The sequence below is a fragment of the Ochotona curzoniae genome, unplaced genomic scaffold, assembly GCF_017591425.1.
Source record: "Ochotona curzoniae isolate NIBS_2020 unplaced genomic scaffold, NIBS_Ocur_1.0 contig_883, whole genome shotgun sequence".
In the NCBI taxonomy this organism is placed as follows: Eukaryota; Metazoa; Chordata; class Mammalia; order Lagomorpha; family Ochotonidae; genus Ochotona; species Ochotona curzoniae.
Window position 1 is genome coordinate 64,528,797 of NW_024466599.1, and position 26,051 is coordinate 64,554,847.

Genomic DNA, 26,051 nt, shown 5'->3' on the forward strand with positions numbered 1-26,051 from the left:
CATGGATAAATATTGAAGAATAAAATAAAAACTACCTGGATTTAATCCCTGTTAATGTATTGGTATATTTTCTACCAACCTGTTGTGTGTGAGATTATTGTTTGAAGAAAGTTAGATTTCTATTAGTTTTAGTTTTATTGTCTGCTTTTTCAAGGTCACCTTTATAAAGTCAGTGTGCCAATTATGGTGACACAGACTGCTGGAAGAGCAAATATTCTTCAGCATCCATTCCAGCAAGTATTTCAGCAGTTTGGGCAGCCTTCTCTAATACCAACCAGTGTTCCCGGATTGGGCCCATGCTCTCTTCAAGCAACGACTGAAAAATCACAGAGAGTAGCGACCATGCTTCAACAACCCACCATTCTTTGTTCTGGACCCGGGAGCAGGAGGCGCTTAGAAAATGGCCCCAGTGATGCAGCTGTGCCTGGAAATGAGCATAAAATGCTGTCCGATGCTTTGTTGAGTCAGCAGGAGAGCTCTCAGTTTGTCTGTCTTGAAGGTGGTGTTTTTCCTCTGCAAGTCTCAGAGACACGTCCCAGTGTGGAGCCAGGGCTTTGTGTCGCAGCCAGCATGCCTCCGAATCTGCCTGGTGGGCCAGGCTCCAAAAACCCTCATGGGGTTCCTCACCAGCGTGGGGATGCTCAGCTTCATGTGCTTCCAAACAGGATGTATGGGTATGATTCGGTGAAGCAACACAGCCACACGGAGGAGCCACACAGTCTCCCTGGATCAGTGAAGGTATAGTTCTGTGGTCAACTTGGTTAGGGGATAGTGACCAGTGATTAGGTCTCCTGAGTTTTCTTTTAAGCTTTGAATTTAATCAGAATGATTTTTTGTTTTCTGCTGTTTTCTGTAGGAGATCATCTGTGTATGAGTTCTTTATTTTTTATTGTCATTGTTTTCCATGATATACTTTTGTTAGTGATAAGGATACCTGTCTTCCTCTCTCTATCCTTGCTCCCCATTTCCCTTCCTACCATTTAGTTCTTTTGTTTTTAAAAAGGTTTATTTTATGTATTTAAAGGCAGGTTTAGAAATCCTCTGTCCATTGGTTCACTCCCAGGATGGCCACAATGGCCAGGATTGGGGAAGACTAAAGCAATCCTGCTTCCTGCTCACCTCAGATCCAAACACCTGGGCCATCTTCCGCTACTTTCCCAGGCACAGGAGCCAGAAGCAGGACTGGAAGTGGAATAATCAGAACTCTAACTGATGCTCATATGGAATGCTGGTGTTGCCTGCAGTGACTCAACCTGTGGCACTGAATCAATGACCAGCTCTTAAAGCAGTCACGCATAAAGTACTCATTGTGAGCTTTTATTTCATAAGAATACTTCTCTAAAGAAAATACATTTATTTTTAAGATAATCTTTTTTACCTCTCTTAAACATTGTTAGCTTCTTGCTTATTTTTTGATCTACACATGAAATTTACAGTATCAAAATCTATCTCAGTAATTGTATTGATTTTTAAAAATAAATTATTATCTTTAAAAAATTGTTAGGCAAAAATAACTTCTAATTCCATTGTTTTCACAAACTATTTTTAATAACACTTGTATATAAAATTTAGAAAATAAATTTAGTTTAAGGTAATGAAAAATTTGGCTTGAGGTAAAGATACCTAATTTTAAAATATGTGTATTCTCATCACTACTTCTAGAGGCCTTTTTCTCCTGGATTCTGTATGAACTTGGCAAATTTTAGTGTGATGAATCAACAACTTTTTCTGTTATTCCTTAGATGTCATCATGTATGTTTCTGATATGAGAAAATGGATTAGTTAGAGGACATTAATCAAGGATTATTTAGAAATCAAAGCTTGAGCTTTGATTCCACAATAGGTTCAGATTCAGCTTCATTTAAAAAATTTATTGGATGATTCTTGTTTCATTTTTATTGGAAAGTCAGATCTACATAGAGGAGGAGCTAGAGGGAACAAGATCTGCCTGCTGGTTCACTCCCCAAGTGGCTGCAACAGCTGGAGCTGAGCTGATCCAAAGCCAGGAGGCAGGAGCTGTTTCTGGATCTCCCATGCAGGTGCAGGGTCTTAAAGCTTTGGGCCATCCTCCACTGCTTTCTCAAGACAGTCAGGGAGCTGGATGGGAAATGGAGCAGTTGAGACATGAACCAGTTCCCATATGGGATCTTGGCATGTGCAAGATAAAGATTTAGCCACTGGGCTATTGCTCTTGGCCCTCAACTTCACACTTTACAAATAACTGTGTAGTATTGATATCTAAAATTCACTTAGATTGAGTGAGCTTGTCAGAGTACCAAGTTTGTAAGTATCAGAATTGTTAGAGATGGTATATAGAGAGTTATTGAAGAATCTGGTGCCATAGTAAGCCTTATATCGGTGCTATTGTGCATTATGGGCTTGTTATACATTGGGTAACTTTTTAAAAAGTAGCTTACTTATAGATTTTAAAATAGGTGTGTATCTGCAACATAAAAATCTAAACAGCAATAGTGTTTGCAGGATACCTTTAAAGTGATTAGCAATTTGAAATGTTTATGACCATCTTATATAAAAAAATGTATAGAGTGCTTGTATTTTTTATAGTTAAAGCAAGCTATATTTAGATAATACTTTTTTTCTCTGCTTTTGATTACTAGAGATTGGATGCATCTGTACAGGCTTAATGTTCTTATTATTTTTATAAACTATACTCCTAACAACTTTCGATTAAGCTCCTTGTAACTTCTTTTTTCTGGCTACCTGAATTTGGCAATTGCAGTACCTTATTAATAGAACCATGTATTTGCACCTTTGTAACTGATTTATTTCTCCTGGAATGATAGTTTCAAATCTTATCCATGTTGTAGCATGTGTCAGAATTTCACTCCTTTTTAGCGCTGGGTTATGTGATTTTGATTAATTTTTTAAATGAGCAAATATTTCTATAACCTGCTCCCTCGTTTGCCTCTGCTGCTGTTGCTCTACCTGTCTTTTTTGGGGGGCAATGATATAAGCATCTCCTACAGCATCAGCTGTTAGGCTGCTGCTGTTTCTCTTTCTGCTCCTCTTTGTCCATCATCCTGTAGGTTAAGGATCCAGGCATCAGGGATCAGAATTTTTTGAATCCTCAGTCTATCCCCTTTGTAGCTGTGTGACTTGGGCATTATGCATTTGTAAATTGAAGGTAAAGGCTTGGTGCTGGTAGGAGGATTCGTCAGGGTAGTTGAGGCAGTGGTCTGCACTCAGTGCATGTTCACCCTTTCCTCTCTTACACGTCACTTCCAGAGGTTTGGTCAGAATGTTGCCTGATCATGTCCTTTCCCTTTTTGACACATCCCTGACTTCCTGTCACCTACAGAATAAAGTTCCAGCTCCGGAATGAAAGGACCTCCAGGTTTGTTCTCTGCTTACATTTCCTGTTTGCTCTTCTTTCCTTTTATGCAGAGTGCTTTATTGAAAACACCATAGTGAATGATTCTCTTTGCTGTTTCCTAGCTCTTTTTAGGAAAAAGCAATCAATCAAACAAACAAAACCATTATTTCATGCCTGAATCTGCTCACCATCCTTTCCTAACATTATCCTTTTGTAAATTATTCCTGCTTATTCATTTATTATGTCCTCCAGAATATTTCAGTACTGTTTGGTTGGGGGTACCTCGTCTGTGTGTTTTTTTTTAAAGATTTATTTTTATTATGTTTTTTTATTGGAAAGGCGGATATACACAGAGGAGAGACAGAGAGGAAGATCTTCCGTCCGATGATTCACTCCCCAAGTGAGCGCAAAGGCCAATACTATGCCAATCCAAAGCCAGGAGCCTCTTCCAGGTCTCCCACGCGGGTGCAGGGTCCCAAGGCTTTGGGCAGTCCTCGACTGCTTTCCCAGGCCACAGGCAGGGAGCTGGAAGGGAAGAGGGGCTGCCGGGATTAGAACCAGCGCCCATATGGGATCCCGGGCGTGCAAGGTGAGGACCTTAACCACTTGTGCCACCGCGCTGGGCCCTCTTCTGTGTTTTTGTAGTAGCTTAAACTTGTGTCCCAAACAAGGTAATTAAAAGCTATGTTAAAATAAGTTTTTAAAGAACAGGATAGTTGGTTAGATTTTCCTCTTTCAGTAGTTCTCAACCTTAGCTGAATATTAGAATCATCAAGACATTAAAAAACACTCAGGTTTGCTCCAAGGGATTTATACCTAGAGTCCAGATATTAGTGTTTTAGAACTCCTGAGGTGTTCTTAATATGTAGTCACTGTTAGGAATCACTGATGTAGCTCAAAATCAATGTATGAGTAAAAAATTAGGAAGGAACAGAGGGATAATAGAATAAATATAATTTCAAGTGCAAATTTTTGTTTTCTCCCAAATTCATACTGATATTTTTCTAAGAGATAAAATGTCGTATCAGTAGTTATTTGAATTCAGACTTCAATGAAAATGAATGAAGTTTTTGAGTCTTTATGTATTAAAATACTAAATATCTCTAGGTATTTTTATATCTATTAAGTTTACTTTATCTAAGAGGCAGAGTTACAGAGAGAGAAAGAGAGAGGAAAAGAGGGAAGGAGGGTTCTTTTATCTTTTGGTACCCTGTCTAAATGGTCACAATGACCAGGCTGACGTCAGGAACTTGGGTCATTATCCACATCTCCCACATGGGTGCAGGGACCCAGATATGTAGGCCATCTTCCACTGCTTTTCCAGAAGCATTAGCAGGTAGCTGGATCAGAAGCAGAGCATCCGCGACTTGAACTGGTGCCCATGTAGGATGTAGTGGCTTAATCTACCATGCCAGTCCCTCCAGATTTTTGAACTAGGTATGTGACTTCTTCTTTAATGGATAAAAGATGGTTTAACAAATTTTTTTTCATTTGTCAAAATAAGTTAAGGTACATTTCATGTCAATAAGACTGGAAAGGACAGTGTGTTATGAGGGAGAAATTTTTTTGGATTAAATTCCTGTTAAGGATGAAAGAATATTTTCCCTATCATTGTAAGTCACTGAATTTGACGCAGTTTAGGTCACTTAGCTTTTCTTGTTTAATGTTTATCCCCACCCATGGATACAGAGTCCTCTCAGTCTTCACTGGCTATTGGAAAAATATAGTTCTTTCCTTAGAGGGAAGCTGGAATGGAAAAAGTTGGAACCTGGATTTGAGAAGTAAATCTTGATGTTGAAGCATCCTGTTTATTTGCTGATTGTGCTCCTCAGCCACAGAAGCCACATGTAATTTCAGACATCATGTGGGGAAGCAGAGAATCTGGGGCATTATTGAAACAGGTTGCTTGGAGCAGAGAAACATTTAAAACAATGTCTTTGGCAGAATGACATCATCTGCATTAGAACAGTTGGCATTTTTCCCTATTTAGTTGAAATTCACAGAAGAACCAACAGTGACTTCTAACATTCAACAAGATAAAAATACTGGTGCTACTTAGAGCTGCCAGCAGTTGATTTTAATCTTTATTTGTACACTGACACCATCAAAGAATTCTGTTGTGAGTCCTTCCTGCTTTCCTTTCTTTTTTAAACTGCAAACTGACATCAAACTGACATCTTTGTAACAAAAGGTTTTTATTTTTGCTTAGCAAAATTTGGTCCCCTGAAAACTGATGAAGTGCCCGAGATGCTTGGCAAGGTATGGCTTTGCTGCTTCTCTGCAGAAAGCAGTGCTGTCTGCTTCAGCAGCCACGGCAGGCGTTAGTGCTAAGACACAGCCAGTAATTCTGAAAGAAGTCTCGTCAGCTGACATAAAACTCAGATACATTAGAGCCATGGTTTTGAATTATTGTCTTCCCAAGACATTTATCAGAAAATGTGGGCAAAATGTTAAATTGTTTATGCAGAAATTTTCTGGCGTTCCAGAGAACAATATGTGAAGCCCTTGCTTAATCCTCTGGGAAGATGGTTGTTGGCTCAGAGAGGGAACAAAAGCCCCCTCATAGCAGTTTGATCAAGAGGAGGTTGTTGATGATCTATGTGGCAGGTGTTTGGCTGTATGGGAGACTTAAATCTTTCTGTTCATGATCTTGCAGCATCAATTATGGATGTTGCTGCAAACCTACTGGCTATTTTGGTTACATTACCACTCCGAGATTGGAAACAGGCAAATCATGTGCACTTTATAGTGCTTGCCAGAACTACTTTTGAAGTTAAGAAAAACTAAAGTTTTACAGTTACTGATATTAAACTTGGATTTGTAATCCTCTCTCTTGAAGTAAAGAGGTCCTCCCTAATTTAAGGAAAATTATGCTACAAGAATTCCACTAGAGGAGTCCTGGAATGTCAGATTTCTTTGTGAGCATGTGTCTATCTGGCAGAGCACCGAAGGAACTCTGGTTCATTTTGCAGCAAAGGATCTTAGGACTTAAGGTTTTCAGTAGTTGTTACTAAAATCAGCCTCACTGTGTAATGTAGGTCAAGGACTAAGCTTCTAATAGAGTTTACCTTTTTAAGATGTGTAGTGTTGGGCCCAGCGTGATGGCGCAATGGTTAAGGTCCTCGCCTTGCACACCCGGGATCCCATATGGGCACCGGTTCTAATCCTGGCAGTCCCACTTCCCATCTAGCTCCCTGCCTGTGGCCCGGGAAAGCAGTCGAGGACGGCCCAAAGCTTGGGACCCTGCACCCACGTGGGAGACCTGGAAGAGGCTCCTGGCTTTGGATTGGCATAGTATTGGCCTTTGCGCTCACTTGGGGAGTGAATCATTGGACGGAAGATCTTCCTCTCTGTATATCCGCCTTTCTAATAAAAATAAAATAAATCTTAAAAAAAAGATGTGCAGTGTTAGTTTTGACAACTAGCACAACTGAGAAAAGAGCCTTTCTGTAACCCTGAAAAGTTTCCTCATTTGCCATTGGAGATAGCACTCCTTCATCTCCCTAGTCCCTGCGGTCACTTGCTGATAATGTTTTCTTTTGGTACAGGTTTACCTTTCTGTGAAGTATAAGCAAGTGCAACTGTTGCATATGTAGCCTTTGCATATTGTATAAGGCATTTGAGCTCCTTTCATGTTGCTGCAAATGTCGGCATATTTTGTTATGTGATTGGACCACAATTTGTTCAGCGGTTGGACATTTCAATTGTTTCTATTTTTTGTCTTTTTAAAAATATTTATATGCATATTTATGTGTGTATGTGTGCACATATATGTGCATACTTTTTGTTTTGAATAAATACCTATGAGCAGAATTGTTGCATCATATGATATGTATCTATCTATGAGAACTGTCACACTCCTTTCCAAAGTAACTGTATTTCCACCAGTTGTGTGTGGTAGACTTTGCATTTCTACTGGTAACATGTGAGATTTGCAGTTTCCACACATTTTTGGGTGCTATGTAGAGGGAGCTTTGTGATTTTGATGAACTCTAGTATATTATTTTATTATGTCGTCTAACCAAAGATTGAAAAAAATTCTCACTTTAAAAAAATGTATAGTTGTAAACTTTACATTGAAGTCTGTGGTCCATTGTAGGTTCCTTTTTGTATATAATACAAGGGTAGGGTTGAGGTTTATTTTTGTCTTGCATATAATTGGTGGTTGTAGCCTTACCTATCGAAAAGACTATTCTGTCTGTGTCTTTGACTATTCTGTCTCAAACATGGTGTGCTTGGAAAACAGATCAGTCATGGTATCTATGTTGCTTTATTTCTGGACATTCATTCTTACCATTGTTTTAATAAACCAAACTTAATTTTTTTTATTGGAAAGGCAGAGAAAAAAAGAGGCAGACAAAACTCTTTTATATGGTGCTTAGTTCCTCAAATGGATGCAACATCCAGGACTGGACCAGGCTGAAGTCTGGAGCCTAGAACTCAAGCCAAATCTCCCATGTGTATAACAGGGACTCAAGTACTGGAGCCATCATCTGCAGCCTGCCGGGGATGTGAATTAGCAGGAAGTGGAATCATAAGGGAAGGAGCTGGAACTGTTGGATATGCTGATAGGGTATATGGGTACCCCAATTGTCAGTTTAACTGTCTATCCAATTGCCTTGTCACTGCTGCCTGTCCCCGACACATACTGCAACTGTTTTTGTTTTCACTGATGCTGCACCCTCTTGATTGTGTTGAGTTCATAGGAAATTTAGAGGTTAGAGAGTGTCTCAAATTAGTTCTTTATCTTCAAAGCTGTTGTGGCTGTCCTAACCTCTGTGTTTCCATGTAACTCTTAGAATGAGCTTTCAATTTTTTAAAAAATAGGCTATTGGGATTGAGATTTGAGATGGTTTCAGTCTCCAGATGAATCATTGGAATATTGAGTATTTTGATTCAAGGACATGATATATTTTCCACTTATAAAAGCTTTTGGTTTTTCACTAATTGTTTTTTTCATTCGCATCATGTAAATATCGCATGTATTCATGTGATATTTATTCTTTTTGGTAAATATTTCAGGGTTTTGGGTGCTATTGTGAAGGACAATTTTAAATTATGAAAGCATTTTTTTATAAAATACAATGCATCTTTATGCTTACTTTAAGCTTCATTTTCTTATTTATTTATTTATTTTTTATTGGAAAGGTAGATATACAGAGAGGAAGAGAGAGGAAGATCTTCCGTCCGATGGTTCACTCCCCAAGCAGCCGCAATGGCTGGAGCTGAGCCAATTCGAAGCCAGGAGCCAAAAGCTCTTCTGGGTCTCCCATGCAGGTGCAGGATCCCAGGGCAATGGGCTGTCCTTGACTGCATTCCCAGGCCACAAGCAGGGAGCTGGATGGGGAAGTGGAGCCGCTGGGATTAGAACCACACCCATATGGGATCCTGGTACATGCAAGGCGAGGACTTTAACCACTACACTATCATGCTGGGCTCCATTTTTGTTTTTTTAAAGATACTTTTTTTTTTTTAAAGAGGAATATTGAAGAAAAGCTACAGATTTCTATGGGGCTTGAAGTATATTACTGCAGTGTTTTTGAAGGATTGTGCCAATTTTGGTGTCTGTGCTGCCACTAGTACTCTGTATCAGTTTTACCACATACTTGACGGCAATATGTTATCACCATTGATTTTTTCTGTCCTATTTTTGTCTGTGACAAGCTATACACGCATAAAGTTTTATCATCTTAACCATTTTAAAACTGGATAGGTCATTTAACTGTGCAGCCATTGCTACCATTGATCTCCAGAGATGTTTCTTTCTCCCAAAGTCAAACTCCTTGCTCATTAAACAGAAGCTCTCGATTTCTCAGTTGCGTCTGACCCTTGGAGCCACCATTCTACTTCAGTCGCTTTGAATGTGACTACTTTAGGTAAGGGGAAATAAGACAGTACATGCCTTTTGGGGTACTTGTGATGTTTTCAGGGTTCATTTATTTTTCAGTGTATATAAAAACTTACCTCTCTTTCAAAGCTGAGTAATAGCCCACATTTTCTTTTAATTTCTTTCATCTGTCTGCAGACACTTTAGAGTTGCTTCTACTTTTGACTCCTGTGAGTTCAGAAGTGTAAATTCTGGTTCATATGATAGCTCTTTTTATTTTATTATTACCTGCCATGCTGTTTTTCTGTATGGGCTGTACCAGTTTACATTCCCAGCAGCATGAACAAAGGTTCCACTTTTCTCACATCTACATCAGTACTTATTTTCTGTGTTTTATTATTTTTTTTTAATAATTCCTGTTTTAAGTTGTATCTCAGGGGTTTGATATGTGATTCCCTAATGACCAATGATGTTTAATATCTTGTTGTATACCTGTAGGTCATTTGAGTCTTTTCTTTAACATTTTGTTCTGGGTCTTCCATGTAGGTACAGAGGCCCATGGACTTGGGTCATGCTCTACCGCATTCCTAGGCCGGTAAGAGAGAGCTGGATGGGAATTAAAGCTGCCGTACTCTGAGTGCCCATATGAGATGCTGGTACTCTGGGTGGAGGCTTACCTACCATGTCATGGTATTGTCCCCAATACCTTGTAAATATTACCCCTTTATGAGTTGTGTGATCTGCAAGTCTTTTCTTGCGTTCTGTGGATTGTCTTTTGATTGGTATCTTTTGAAGTACAGAAGTTTGTAAATTTCACATGTTGAATTTTTTTTGTTGTTTCCTTTGTTGCCTATATTGTTTGATGTCATAGTTGTGAAATCTTTTGTCAAACCCGGTCATGGAATTTTTCCCTTGTATTTTCTTTTAGCAATTTCATAGTTATTGCTCTTCTGTTTAGGATTTTGATCCACTTTTTAAAAAAATATTTATTTTTCTGATAGGCAATTTACAGGGAGAGGAAAGACAGAGAGAGAGAGATCCATTTTGTATCTGCTTGTTAATTCCCCAGATGGTTGTAATTGCTAGAGCCAAGCTGATCCAAAGCCAGGAACTTTTTCCAAATCTCCCACATGGTGCAGGGCAGGATCTGGGCCATCTTCCACTGCTTCCTCAGTCCTTAGGCAGAGGAACCTGGATCAGAAGTGGAGCAGCTAATGCTCCAATTGGTGCTCATATAGGATGCTCCTATCACAGGTGGTGTGGTTCTACCTGCTACAACAGAGTGCCACTTCTTCAATGATTTTTTTTTTTTGTACAGGTCACAAGATCATTCATTCAGTGAGGGATGGATAGCTAATAAATAGTGTTGGGAGAACCAGTATCCACATGTTGGACCCCTATCCTATGCCATTTACAAAATTTAACTCAAAATGGATCAAAAGAAATGACACAGTTATCCCCTTATTTGAAAAATGTCAAGAACATTAGGGAGGCAAGTTTTGAATTAATTTTCATAATGTATTGTTGATGAAATAAAAAATTAATGTTTTAAATAAATGATATGTTTGCTTTTCTTTGAACTAGGATCTCCTCTAGATACTATCTTCTGTACATCTAATCTCCAATTACTTTTCAGTGTTTTGCATGTGAAGTGAGCTAACATATGTAAAAATATAATTATGTCTTTAGAATAAAAGATGCAGTGGGCGATGCTGTGGCTTGAAAGGTAAAGCCACCACCTGCAGTGCTGACATCCATGTGGGTATCAGTTCCAGTTGTAGCTGATCCACTTCTGATCCAGCTTCCTGCTAATGACCTGGGAAAGCAGCAGGGGATGACCCAGGTGTTTGGGCCTCTGCACCCATGTGGGAGACCTGAAAGAAACTCTGGTTTTCAATCCATCTCTAATTATTGCAGCCATTTGGGGATTTAAAAAAAATCGTTTGACCATTTACGTGACAGTTTATTTTTGGGGTCTCTATTACATTGTCTATATATTTGTTTTTATACCAATACTATAGTGTTGTCACTGTTGTTTTATAGTAAATTTTGAAATGATGTTTGAGACTTCCAAGTTGATTTTTTTTAAAAGATTGTTATGGCTGTTTGGGGTGACTTGAGACTTCATATGAACTTTAGAATAGATTTTTCTATTTCTAAAATGACTATTTTGGAATTTTCAAAGGAAGTACATTGGTTATTTAGATGAATCTGGATAATATTGACATTGTATTGTTTTTTAAATCCATGAAAGTGTTACATCTTTTATTTCCAATGGTAAGATATTGTAGTTTTCACTATACAAGTCTTCTGCCTCCCTGTAAATGTTGTCTTTTTTTTTAATGCGAGCATAAAGGAAATTGTTTTCCTAATTTTCCTTTTGGGTTAATTGTTAGTGTTTAGAAATGTGAATGACTTTTGTGCATCAGTTTTTGTATTCTGTGAATTTGTTAAATTCATTTATTCTAATTGCTGTATGTCTGGGGAATCTTGAAGGTTTTCTGTACAGAAAACTGTGTAATCTGTGAACAGTGGTTATTTGATTTCTAACTTGGATGACTTTCTTTTTTCACTTCCTAATTGTCCTAACTAGTACTTGTAGCACTACACAGCCTGTTGCCAGCAGGCATCCTTGCTACATTCCTAATCTTGGCGAAACGCTTTGATGATTTCACTCTTGCATGTGATTGTTTTATCCATGTTGAATCATTCTTTCATCACAGGGATAAATTCCATTTGTTTGTGATGTGAGATCCTTACTTTGTGCTGTCGAATATGAAGATTTTTACATCATTCACCCGGATGTTGGTTTATAGTTATCTTGATGTGCTTTGTCTAGCTTTAGAATCAGGACATTGCTGCCCTTACAAAATGAGGTTGGAAGTGTTGTTTTCAGGTTTTTAAATTTTTTTAAAGAGTTTGAGGACAACTGGCGTTCTTCTTTAAATGTTTGTTACAGTTCTCTGGGAAGCTGTTGGTCCTGGGTTTTTCTTTGTACAGAGTTTTTCATCGCTGATTCAGCCTCCTCAACAGCACATTGTCTGTTCAGATTGTCCTGCTTCTTATTGATTCATCTGGGCAGCTTGTGCTTCTAGGATTTCCTCCATTTCATCTAAGTTATATAATTTGTTGGTGTACATGTGCTTGTTGTACTCTCTTACAGCCATTTTGTCTATGATTTTAGTTGCTTGAATCTTTTTCTTCGTGAATGTGTTTATTAAGGTTTGTCAGTTGAGATTTTGAAGAAACATCTTTTGAATTTATTGGGTTTTCCCTCTTTTTTCTGACTCTAATCATTATCATTTACCTAATTATACTTGTTCCAGGTTTTATTTGAATGTTTATTTATTTACTAGAGAGGCGGGGTGGGGAGAAGGCAAGAAAGTACCCATGTTTTCAATTACTAGTTTACACCCCAAGTGCCAGCTGCTGCTGAGCTCATGTTGGGTTTTTAGCGTTTAAAGTTAGGTTGTTGATTTGAGATGCATCATTTTTAACCTAATCATTTATAATCAGAAATTTCCCTCATAGCATTTTTAGTTATATTTTATAAGTTTTTGTATGTGTTTTTTTCCTCATTTGCCTCAATGTAGCTTCCCTGTGATTCCTTTTTTGACCCTATTGATTTTAAAGATGTAGCCTTTAGTATCTGCATATTGATGGATTTTTTATTTTTAAAAATAATTTCCTAGTTGTCCCTAATCTTTTTGTTATAGATTTATTATTTTATATTTTAATATTTTAATTAATTTCTAGCTTTATTTCATAATATTCTGAAAGGATACTTAGTAAAGTTAAAATTAAATTTTTGTCAGAACTTGTTTTATGTGCTAATCTATGGTAAGTCCTGGGGAATGTCGTTTGTGTACTGGAGGAAAGTGTAGATTCTGCTTTTACTAGGCAGAGTTCTTTTTGTTAGATTCCATTAATCTATAGTATTTAAAGTTTTTATTATTGATCATCTGTCATTTAATATTGAAAGTATTAAAGTTTCATCTTACTGTAGTGTTGTGTGTGTCTACGTTCAATACCCTCAATTTCGGTTACATGTGTTGCTTAAGGTATGGTGCTTTCTGTGCATATGTTTACATCATTACATCTTCTTGGTGAATCAATTGATTGTTAAATAATATTTTCTTTGTTTATTTTAGTAACTTTGGATTTCCAATGTATTTTGTTCAACAGTAACTATTTTGTTACTATTTTATAGAATTTATTATTCTATGCTGTAAGTTTCAACCTGTGTGTGTCATTAGATCTGAAATTAGATTTATATACATAAAATGTATATACATAAATATGTACACACATACACACACATATATATGTGTTTGCGTATATAGATAATCTAGGTAAATCCTGTTTTTCTATTTTTTCAGCAAGTCTATGTTTTATATTTCAGGAGTTTAATTCATTTATGTAATTATGATAGTAATGAATTTAATTTTTGTTATTTGTTTCTGTAACTCTGTTATTGTTTTCTATAAGTCTTTAGTGTCTTGTCCCTGATTTTCTTCTTTACTACATTCATTGTATTTTATTAATTCTTTTTTATAATTACACATTTTGATTTCCTTATAATTTTTTTTTGCAAATTCTATAGATTATTTCCTTGTGGTTATCTTGAAGATTACATATAATATTGTAATCATTTTAATATAAATTTCAGGTCATTTACATGTAAAAATGTTTGTTTCTAGCTCAGTTTATCATACCGGTGTCACTATCAATGATTGTGTCGTTATGTATTGCATTCTATTAACAAATACTTTTGTTAATTTTTCTGCTTTATTCTTTTAAACATTTTTATTTATTCGCTTATTTTTTGGATACTGTTCGATAGGTTCTGGTATTTCCCTTCTTTACTTCCTGTATCTCTCCCCCTCACAAATCCCACCCATATTATTACAGAAATAAAGTCCTTCATAATCAGTTCTAAGTCCATCATTGTGCTCTTTAGGTTTATCCTGAAATTGTAGCTCTGGACAAAGGCAGAGTCCAGCATCCTATTGTCAAGATACGATAAACAGTTTATTTGGAAGTTCATTTTTGATTTGGAAGTAGAGATGAATTCTACATTGCATCTTCACATCTGCATATAATAGTGCCTGTTACACAATACCATGTTACTGTATGACCAATGTGTTACTAAAAAAATGAAAACCAAAACCCATCTTGAAGCAAATGATGCTACTGTATGGCCTATGAGTCAGTGAAGAAATTAAATAGAAAAGAAAAAAAAACTATTTTGAAGAAATGACAATAAAAATGGGAATATCAAAATTCATGAGATGTAGCAAAAATAATATTGAAACAGCTACTGGTCTTGTGTTTTGCGTGAAGTTTGCCTTATATCAGAGAAAACATGACATTTGTCCTTTGGGAATTGACTTGTTTCACTGAGCATAATGGTCTCTAGTTGGGACCATTTGGTTGCAAATGGTAGAATTTCATTCTTTTTAATGGCTGAATAGTATTCCATGAGGTAGATATACCACAGTTGCTTTATCCTCTCCTCTTTGGATGAGCATCTGGATTGTTTGTCTTTGCTATTGTAGATTGTGTTTCTGTAGGTACAGGATTACAGATCCCTTTTCTCATATGCAGCTTTCATTTCCTTTGGCTATATTCCCAGAAGTGGGATAGCTAGGTCACATGGCATGTCAATTTTCAGCTCTCTTAACACTCTGAATACTGACTTACATAGTGGTTCTGCTATTCTATATTCCCACCAACTGTAAAGAAGATACCTTTCTCTCCACATCCATGCCAACAACTGTTATTAGTACAATCCTGAATGCAGGCCAGTCTCACTGAAGTTAGGTGGAAACTCCATGTGGGTTTTATTTGTATCTCCTTGATGGTTAGGGAACCTGAGCATTTTTTCATATGTCTGTTGCCATTTGAATTTGTTCTTTTGAAAAAAAATGACTGTCCATTTTCTTTGCCCATTTCTTCACAGGGATGCTTGGTTTGCAAATATTGAGTTTCTGAAAGTCTGTAAATCCTGGATATTAGTCCCCTATCAGTTGTGTAGTGTGCAAAGATTTTCTCCCATTCTGTTGGTTGCTTATTCAGTTTGTTGATAGTCTCTTTTGCTGTACAGAAGCTTCTCAGCTTGATGTAGTCCCATTTGCTTATTTTGGCTTTGACTGCCTATGCCTTGGTGATTTTTCTAAGAACTCTTTCCCCATTCCTGTATCTTGGAGAGTGCTTCCTGTGTTTTCCTGTAACAGTATGATGGTTTCTGAGTACAGATTTAGGCCCTTGTGCCATTTAGTGCTGATTTTTTTTTTTTTAATAAAGTGACAGATGTGGATCTTGCTTCTTTGTTCTGCAGGATGCTATCCAGTTGTCCAACATTTGTTGAAGAGAGCAGACATTTTCTCTGGATTGTTTTCAATTCTCTTGTCAAAGAGTTGACTGTATGTGTGTGGGCTCCCTTCTGGGGTTTCTATTCTGTTCCCTTTATTTTCTTCTCTGTTTCTATACCAATACCAAACTGTTTTGATGACTACTGTCCTGTATTGTGTCTTGAGGTCTGGAACTGTGATTCCTACAGCTTGACTTTTTTCCTTCAGGATAGCTCTGGCCGTTCATAGTCTCTGTTTCCAGATGAACTTTTGTGCCATCTTTTTTATTTCTGGGAAGAATGTTGTTGAGGTTTTAATTGAAATCACATTGAATATATTACTTTCAATAATGTGGACATTTTGATGATATTGAACCAGCTGATCAGGTATATGGTAGGTTTCTTCGTCTTTTTATGTCTTCTATTACTTTTTTTAGTGTTTTATACTTTTCATCATAGAGCCCTCTACATCTTGGTTAGGCTAATTCCAAGGTATTTAAGATTTCTCTCCACTATTTTAAAGGGGAATAACAATTTCTTTCTCAGCCATGGAGTTATTTGTGTATACTGGGGCCACTGATTTATATTCATTGATTTTGTATCCTGCTACCCTGCCCAATTCTCTCATGATTTGTCGCAGTGTTGATTGAATCTTTTGAATCTTTTGATTTTGCTAGGTAGAGAATCATGTCATCTGCAAACAGGGATTATTTTAACTCCCCATTTCCAATTTGAATTCCTTTAATTTGTTTTTCTTGCCTAATAGTTCTGGCAAGGACTGCCAATACTATATTGAATAGCAGTGGTAGAAGTGGACATCCTTGTCTAGTTCCAGATTTTAGTGGAAAATCTTTCAGTCTTTCCCCATTCAGTATGATGCTGGTGTTTTTTGTTTTTGTTTTATTTTTTTTTTGTTTTTTTGTATATTGCTTTGTGTTACAGAATGTTTCTTCTATGCCTGTCTTGCTGAAGGTTTTTAGATGAAGTTGTGTTGGATTTTATCAGATGCTTTCTCTGTATGTATTGATATGATCATATGGTATTCATATTTTTCAATTTGCTGATGCGATAAATCACATTTATTGATTTGTGAATGTTGAGCTATACCTGCATGTTAGAGATAAATCCCACCTGTTCCAGATGAATGATCTTCCTGATGTGCTCTTGGATTCTGTTGAGGTGTATTTTGTGAGGATCCTTGCACGTGTGTTCATTGGGGATATTGATCTGTAGTTCTCTTTTTCTGTTGTATCTCTATCTGGCTTTGGTATTAAGGTGATATTGGCTTCTTAGAGTTTGGGTGGTTTGCCTTCCATGCTGTTGCCTTGAATAGCTTTTGGAGGATTTTTAATTCTGATTTAGAATTCTGCACTAAGCCTTCTGGGCCAGGGTTTTTCTTGATTAGGAGGAATTTAGTTACAGGTTCAATCTCAGTACTTGTTGTAAGGCTATTTAGGTTTTAACTGCCTAATGATTCAAGTATGGTATATTGTTGTGTTTCCCAGAATCTGTCCATTTCTTCTAGGTCTTCTGATTTGTTGACATATAGTTGATTGTAATAGTTCTTAATGATTCTATGGTTGTCTGATGTGTCTGTTGCTATATATCCTTTTTCTTCTCTGTTCCTAATAATTCACATCTTCTCCCTTCTTTTTTGATGCTTTGGGTTAGTGGAGAATCTATTTTTTTTTATTTTATGAAAGAAAATCCTTTAGAAGAATTAAAGTAATGAATTGAAACCATGATTTTTTTTATGTGTGTGGTTGTCCACTCATTTACCTTTACTGGAGAGACTTATGCCTTGTATAACATTCTATCTGTTACTACACAAGAATCCTCAGGTTAGAAACATTTAAAATGTTTCTAAGAAATCTGCTAATGCTTTTTACTGAGAATCTGTCATATCTGTATGGATTGTTTTCCTCTTGCTGCTTTTTTGGATATTTTTAAAATTTAAGTTTGTACAGGCAAGCCCTGTGACCCTCAAAAATAGCAAGTACTACAGTGGATGTGATGAATTTGCATACTTTATCAACCATTAGATTAAGGGTTGGAAATTTCTGAGGGCTGAATGAAATGGGACAGGTAGGTAGCAAGTTTTGGATCACAAGCTGGAAGCCACACTCCCCCTGCCCTTTGTAAATCGCATCCACCTATTTATCAAACGACCCCTCTAGGATGTACTTCCCTTCACTGAAGACCTGGAGCAGTATCATGAAATCACTCCCTTTCACAAGATCAGGTGAAGACTGGCAACTCGGAGGGACCACTTTTCCCTTCCTGAAGGCACAGGATGGAAGGCAGAATCATTTTCCTCTCTCCCACCCTGGCCCCCTTGACCCACTCCACGCTTGTGTGTCTGTGATCCCCTTACCTTTTAAGTAAAGTTAGAATATTAAAAACTTTGGTTTCTAATTTATTACTACTGTATAGACACATTGATTTTTATAAATTGACCTTACATATTATGACTTCAATAAGGCTTGGCTTTAGTTTTAGCAGTCATTTTTTATAGCTCTTAGAATTGTGTTAGGAAGGCAGTCTATTTTTGTGACTAAAATGAGTTTGATTTATTTATTCCAAATTGATTTTTTTTCTTTCTCTAGAGGTCACTGATTAGGACCTTCAGTGCAAAATTAAAAAGGAATTGCTGACAGCAGACACCTTTCCCCAGGTCTTAAGGGAAAAGAACCTTTTATCATTAAATATTATGTTAGCAATAGGTTTCTCTATAGATGCACTTTATCAGGTGGAGCAAGTTTCTTTTAACCTCATTTGCCAAGAAATTTTTGAAATGAATTGCTGAATGAATTGCTGAATATTTTATTAAATTAAAAATATTTGTCACACAAAATTATATGTGCTTATAGATTACCCTGTCATGGTTTGATACATATACATGTTTATAAGATCCAAGTATTGGAAAGACATTTATATAATCAAATATTTAACATTTACATTGAAAACATTCAAAATTCTTTTGTAGTCTTTTTAAGGGAGAAATATGCAGTGTATGACTTACCTATAATCATCCCAGCTGTGCAAAAGAACACCATACATCTCATTTCTAACTAAGTATAATCTATTAGTCAATGTTCCTTCCCTCCCCCTTCTCAGCCATAGCTCCTCATCCACCATGATGCCCTGTGGTACTAGTCATTGTGTGCTTGACTTATGTCACTTAAAATGATTACCTCCAGTTCCATCCATGTGGTTGCAAGGAGCAAGATTCATTTCCCTTTTAAGAGAGTGAACAATATTTCATTGTATGTTTGTACCATGTTTGATGGACATTGTGAATAGTGCTGGAATAAACATGGGAATGCATGTGTCTCTTGGATAGAATTATTTATCTTGGATGTATACCTAGTAGTGGGATTCCTTGTTTGTATAGTTGTGATTTTTTTCTTCAGTAATTCTATTTTTAATTTTTTCAGTAACCTCCATACTGTTTTCTGCAGTGAGAATACTAATTTCTCATCCCACGCGGTGTGTGTGTTTTTTTTTTCCTACAACCATACCAACACTTGTTATCTTTCATCTTTCTGATCATAATTAATGTAACTGGAGTGGGGTTATATTTCATTGTGGTTTTGATTTGCAACTTTATAGTAATTTGTACCAGCATTTTATTTATTATTTGTATGTTTTCCTCTGATAAATGTCTGTTTGGATGTACTTTTTTGGTTTTTTTGCTAGCAAATTGTTTGGATGCTTTATATATTTTAGTTGTTCACCTGCCTTGTCAGGTGCATTGCTGAGAACTATTTTATCCCATATTTTAGGGTGCTTATTTGCTCTGTTCACTCTTTGTTGTGAAAAAGAAATTCCATTTGTCTAAAACCACTTTTGTTTCCTGCATTCTTGGTGTCTTGTTCAAAAAATTCTTGCTCATTGCAATATCCTGAGGCATTTCTCTTATGCTTTCTTCTAGTAGTCTCTGAGTTTCAGGTCTTCGATTTAGATATTTGATCCATTTTGAGTTGACTTTTTACAAAGTAAGACAGTTCTGCTTATGGACACACATTTCTCCTAGTATTCATTGAAAAGACTGTTCTTTTATTAAAGCATGTTCTTGGCATCTTTGTTAATGAGCAGTTGTTTCAGATGTGTGAGTTTACTTCCAGATCTGTATTTTGTTTAGTGCAGCTCTGAGCATGGTTCTAGGGTAGTGCTATAGCATTTTAATTACTGTAGTTTTCTATTTTAAATTCAAGTATATAATTCCTCTGGAGCCTTCTTTTTTCATCAAGATTACATTGTCTATTCATTGTCTTATTTGTAATCTTTTTTGATTCCACAGGAATTTTAACAGCTTTTTTTTTGTTTTCAAGTTCTGAGGGAAATGTCATTGGTATTTTGATAGGGATTGCTCTGGATCTAAACTTTGAATCTAAACTTTGGGTAGTGTCAACAGCTTTATAACATTGATTGCTCTATCCCGTAATCAAAAGATGTCTGTCCATATCTTTCCATCCTCTTCTGTTTTTTCCTTCAATGTTTTCATTGTAGAGATCTGTTACTTCTTTGGTTAAATCCTAGCTATTTATTCTTGTAACTAATAGAAATGATCTTTTTTGATTGCCTTTTCAAAGGGTTTGCTTTCAGTATAAAACAATGCTGAGTTTTGAACATTGACTTTGCATTCTGTATCTTTGCTGAATTCACTTAGTTCTAGCAGCTTTTTAAATGGCATCATTGAGGTTTTGGATTATAAAATGATGTCAATTGCATAATGACAATTTGAGTTCTTTTTCATTTGGAATGCCTTTTATTTGTTTTATCTGATTGCTTTGGCTAGGACTTTTGATACTATGGTGAATAAAATTGGCAAAAGTGAGCATCCTTTTCTTGGTCCAAATCTTGGAGAGAAAACCTTTAAATATTTTTCTTTCAGCATGATATTGGTTATTGGCTTGTATTGTGTTGAGGTATGTTTTTGCTGTATCTAATTTCAGAGCTTTTATGATGAAGGAATATTTGATATCAAATACATTTTGTAAGCATATTGAGGTGATCATTTGATTTCTGTGTTCTTGATTGTTTTTCTGTGGTCTGTTACATTTCATTATATATGTTAAGCTATCCTTGCATCCCTAGAATGAATCTCACTTGATTATGTTGAGTACTTTTTAAAAAGTTTATTTGTTTTTATCTGTTTGAAAGACAGTGTGTGAGGTAGGTCTCCTATCCTTGGTGTTTACTCTTCAGATACCTGCAATAGCCAGGATTGGTCCAGGTTGAAATCTGGAGCTGAGAACTCCATTTGGGTCTTCTACTTGGGTGGCAGGTACCCAGGCATGTGAGTGCTTATCTGCTGCTTCCCAGGATGCATTAGTGACAAGCTGAATGGGACACTGAATAGCCAGGGTCTTAACCAGCACTCCAAAGTGGGATATAGACAGCCAGCTGTGCTACAGTGACTACCTGAATAAATGTTCTAATATGCTGTTGGGTTTGGTTTGTTAATATTTTTTAGGTCATTTTATGTCAATATTCATCAAAAATATTGGCCTGTAGCTTGCTTGCTTGCTTTTTCCTTGCCTGTTTTTTCATCAAGATAATGCCAGTCTTACAGATTGACTTTGAAAGAATTCCCTTCTGTTCTGCTGTTTTAGTTTTAATTCATTTAATGGTTGTTGGTATTCAGTGGTAAAGACATCTGATCTTGGGCATTTCTTTGATGGGAGATGGTTGCTGATTCATTTTGCTAATGATTACTGATTTGTTTAGCTATTCTTTTTCTTCTTGAGTCAGTCTTGGTAAGCTGTATGTGTTTATGAATTTGTCCTTTTTTCCTACATTACCTAATATTTTGCCAGATAATTACTTATACTGATCCAAAATCTTTGCGTTCAGTTGTAGTGTTCTGTCCTGTTTTTTTTTTTTTTTTGCTCTGATTTTATTTAAATGTCTTGTAGTAAAGCTTCATCAAATTTGCTTTTTGTAAAGCAGAAAAACCCTTTATTCCTTGATTCTAAAAAAGTATTTGCTTATTTAGTAGTGGGCAAGAGAGCAATGAAATGAGCAAGCTCCCAGTTGCTGGGTCATGCCAGGCTGAAGCTGGGAGCTGGGAACTCAATCCAGGTCTTCTCTCTGGGTAGCAGGGACATAACTGTTTCAGCTGAAATCAGCTGTCTTCTAGAATGTAAGTTAACAAGAAAATAGAATAAGGAATGGAGATGGATTATAAACTCTGAAATGGAAGATGGGTATCTAATCTGATATTTTCACCACTAAGCCAAATACTTGCCCCTCACTGATTTTAATTTTTAGTTTTAAAGACTGTCATTTATTTGTGAGGTGTTTTATTATTTCTAAGTTTGGTTTCTAGTTTTTTGCTTGCTTTTTAGTTCTTTGGTATGCATTGATAAATTGAAATATTTCTGCTTTTTGATTGCTATAAATATCCTTCTTAGTATTGCTTTGGCTATACTCCCTGGGTTTTAGGATGTTGTATTTCCATTTTCACTTGTCTCAAAACTTTTTAAAAGAAATTTGTTTATGTATTTGAAAGAGTTAGAGAGAGAGGGAGAGACAGAGGGATTTTACACTTGCTGGTTTACTCCCTAAATGGCTACAATGGCCAGAGTTGAGGGTAGCAGGGGCTAGGCCCAAGGCCTTCCCACAAGGGCCGTTAGCAGGGAGCTGAATTCAATGTGGAGCAACTGGAACATGAAACTGCCTATGTAGGATGACACCACAATGCTGGTCCCAAGAAGCACTTTAATCTTAATTTCTTCCTTGATCCACTTTTTGTTCTGGATCAAGGTCAGTTTCCATGTATTTATATGTATTCCAAAGCTTAAAAGAAAAAAAAATTAATCAAAATGTGATCTGCAAAGGTATTCAATATCATTTCCACTTTTAAAATATGCTGATTTGCTTTGTGACCTATTATATGATCCACAGAAAAGTGTTCCATGTGCTGTTGATGTGATTGTGCATTCTGCAGCTGTTAGAGAGGGACATTTTATAATGTCTGGTATATCTAGTTGATCAAGGGTACAATTTAACTCTGCTGTTTCTTTGTTGATTTTCTGTCTGGAAATCTGAACAATTTCTGAAAGTGAATGTTACTGTCTGCTGCTATTATTGCGTTGGAGTCAGTCTCTCCCTTTATAGCTAATATTTGCTGTATGTATTTGGGAGCTTTAATATTGGTAGATATGTGCTACGAGTGTTATCTCCTCTGCTGAACTTACCCTTTACTCTTATGTAATGACCTTTTTAGTTTCTTCAGCAGTTTGAGGATCTTGTATGTTTGTCTTAAGCGGCCATATTATAACCTATCTTGGGGTAGATTTTGTTGAATAGAATCTCTTTGGTGATCTTTGACCTTTCTTTATTTCTTGGTAGTTGTATCTTTAGGTTTGGAAAGATTTTAGTTACTACTACTTTGAATTTGCTTTCTATTACTTTGACATTCTCAAGTTCCTCTTGTACCTTAGTAACTTGAAAATTTGTCCTTTTTTTGTGCTGTTTCACTGTTTGTAAGCTTTCTTCATTTCTCTTGATTTTTTGTTATTTCTTCTCTTACTGTACATTTCCAAATATGCTATGTTTCAGCTGCAATTGATGCCTCCTATTGCATTTTCAGTTTTGTACATAGTAATTTTCAGTTGAAGGATTTTTGTTTGATTTAAAAAATTGCTTCTCTTTTTCTGTTAAGTCTGAAAGTATTAAGTTGTTCCTGTGTTTCTTCACATTAATTAACTTTTCTTAAAACAGCTGTTTTAAATTCTTCATCTAAGTATTTTAAAATGTCAGTATGTGTTTGGATCTTGTGACACTTTATTGTGTCAGGTGAATGTTGAAAGTTCTTGATGTCTTTAGCCATGTATCATATATACCTTAAAGTATTATTTTCCCCAGTTTTTATAATCTGGCTGTGCTTGTAACTGTCCTTTGAGAATTTCAAAGCAATCTCCTTTTTTTTCCTCTAAACTTTTGTATGCTTCTGTTAGTTCAGAACTAGATGGTACTGAAAGTTGTCCAGGTTTGCAGTTGGTATGTCACTGTTTCAGTCCTAAATTATGCCTTGATTTCATGTTTACCCGAAATCCACAGTTGTATGTGACTCAGAATCATCTGTGGAATCATCTGTAAAAGATTACAGGTTCCTTCTGGGCTGGAATATGCGCAGATGCCTAGTCCTATGGCCACCAATTCTGTGACACTTGTAGTACCTGGAGCTCTCTTGCCCACTGACAGCCCAGCCTGGGAGATGGGATCAAAGCCTGCTCTGTTATGGTTTGTGGGCTGCTAAAGTGGACTCACATATTGAGGCCTGTCCTTCCAGTCACTGATGATGTTGGGTGGGACATGGAACTTTATTTGGCACTGGAATCAGTTTGGTCGTGTGTACAGTGTCCTGGGAACAGGAACTCTTAGGAGTTACACAGTGTAGGGTTTTTATCAGCCATACATGAGTCCCCCTCAAATTCTGTGATTACCCACTGTCTGCCCAAGATTTTTGTATAGGTGGTACAAAATTCTTGATTTTCCTAGGGTGCCATTAAGCTGAATCACCCCTGGGTCTTACAGTTATGAATTCTAGAGTCCCTGGGTTTCACTCCAGGTCTGCATAAGGCTGGTGATGATTCATGCTAAATGAGTATATCCCATGAGAGTACAGGGCTCTGTTTGATGCCAGGGAAATTATTTTTTTTTAAATTCTTTTTATTTTTATTTGAATGTCAGATTTTATGGAAACAGAAGGAGAGAGAGAGAAGGTCTTTGGTCCACTGGTACATTTCCCAAATGTCTGCAATAGCTGGAGCTGATCTCATCTGTATCTGTATCTGGGAACCAGGAACTTCTTTTGGGTCTGCCAAATGGGGTTAGCATACCAAAGATCTTCCAATGCTTTTCCAGGCTGTAAGCAGAGAACTGGGTTGGAAGTGGTACAGTTGGGACCCAAACTGGTGCCCACGTGGAATTATCTTTTCTGAACTTCATACTTATTAATATGATTATAACTATTTTAGCTTTATTTTGTTGATGTTTGGACACAGTGTTTCTGTTAGCCTTTTAAAAATGACTTACATATTTTAAGGGCAGAGAATAAGAGACAGGGAGATGGATGGCTGGATCAGGAAGCTTGATCAATTGATTTATCTTCCATCCATAGGTTCATTCTTCATATGCCAATAATAAGCAGGTCTCCTCTATGGGGAGGCCAAGAAGCTAAGTACTTTAGCTACCATCTATTTCATCTAAGAAGCTGAATCACAAGAACGGAGTAGCTGAAACTTGAAGCAGGCACTAATATGAGTTGTTTGTGTCCCAAGCATCAACTCAACTTGGTGTGGTACAATATCCACCTGTGTTCATTTACTTTTTAAAAAAAATCTTATTGTTGTTATTTTCTTCCTCCCTATTCCCTCCATTTATCTTTCCCCATAGTATTATAGTAGTATAGTCCTTTAGTAACAGTTGTAAGTTTAACATTCTGCTATTTAAGTGTGCCATGGCATGGCAGATTAGGCAATGGTAGAAAGTTTAGTATCACACAATCTATCTCTGTCATTATGGTTAAATGGCTTTTAGTACACAGAATATGGTTGGGTCTTGCTAATTTATCTAGTCTTGCCATTTTATCCTTTAGTTAGGATGTCTAGGCCATATTGTTTAATGTACAGTAGTCATTAAGGTACTTGTTAGATGACTTCTGAGTACTCTTTTTTCTTTTTATGGTGTGCTTTTGATTCTTTCCTTGGATGTGTCACATATACTGATTGTTGTTTTAGATGAAATTTTGACTCTGACATCATGGTTTTTGTTTCTGGAATTTCTATTTGATTTTTAGTTTTTCTTTGAGTATACTTGATTTTTTCATGCATGTTCATCTTTCTCATAAGATCATGTAATATATCAATCTCAGCATGATGAGTCTTGTTTTTTGATTACTTTGATTGATTTTTGATCCCTCTATGTTTGTCTGTTTTTAATTATCTGTTATGTTTAACAAGCTTAGGTAAATAGTACTTATACTTGTAAATATGATTCACTCTAGTCTTTTAACCAAAAGAAAAGTTTTATCAATCTATTTGAAAGAGATGGGGGTGGGATAGAGTGAGAGAGGGAGGATAAAAGAGAGAGCAAGCGAGTGAGCGAGCAAGCTTTCATTCATTGATTCCTTGCTCAGATGACTGCAGTGATTGGAGTTGGGCCAGTCCAAAGCGAGGAGCTGCGAGCTTCCTCAGAGTTTCATATGTGGGTTCAGGGGCTTAATCACTTGGTCCATCTTTCATTGCTGTCCATGAAACACGAGCAGGGAGCTGGGATCAGAAGTGAAGTAGCCAGGACTTGAACTAGTACCCACATGGGCTGCAGGCATCACATGGTGGCAGCTTCATCCACCATGCCACAGTGCTGGCTCCTGTTTTAGTATTCTGGTAGAAAGATATATCCCTCAGTTTCTCTGTGGAACAGTCTGCTTGGGTTTCAGGCTTATTGAATGCTCTGTGACCCGATATATTTAATGGATCCAAGGACATTTGTGGTTTTTATCTTATTTTTAGTGTGGATGACCA

The 26,051-nt window shown here is 36.6% G+C and overlaps 1 protein-coding gene across 3 annotated transcripts in view; it reads left to right on the top strand.

The window, feature by feature from the left end:
- Positions 1-26,051, top strand: part of GTF2A1L (general transcription factor IIA subunit 1 like) — a 58,609-nt gene that overhangs the window by 16,924 nt on the left and 15,634 nt on the right. For all 3 annotated transcript variants that reach the window (XM_040993705.1, XM_040993707.1, XM_040993708.1), the window contains one exon: positions 155-738. In XM_040993705.1, the coding sequence (XP_040849639.1) occupies positions 155-738 (584 nt within the window). The remainder of the gene's footprint in view (positions 1-154; positions 739-26,051) is intronic.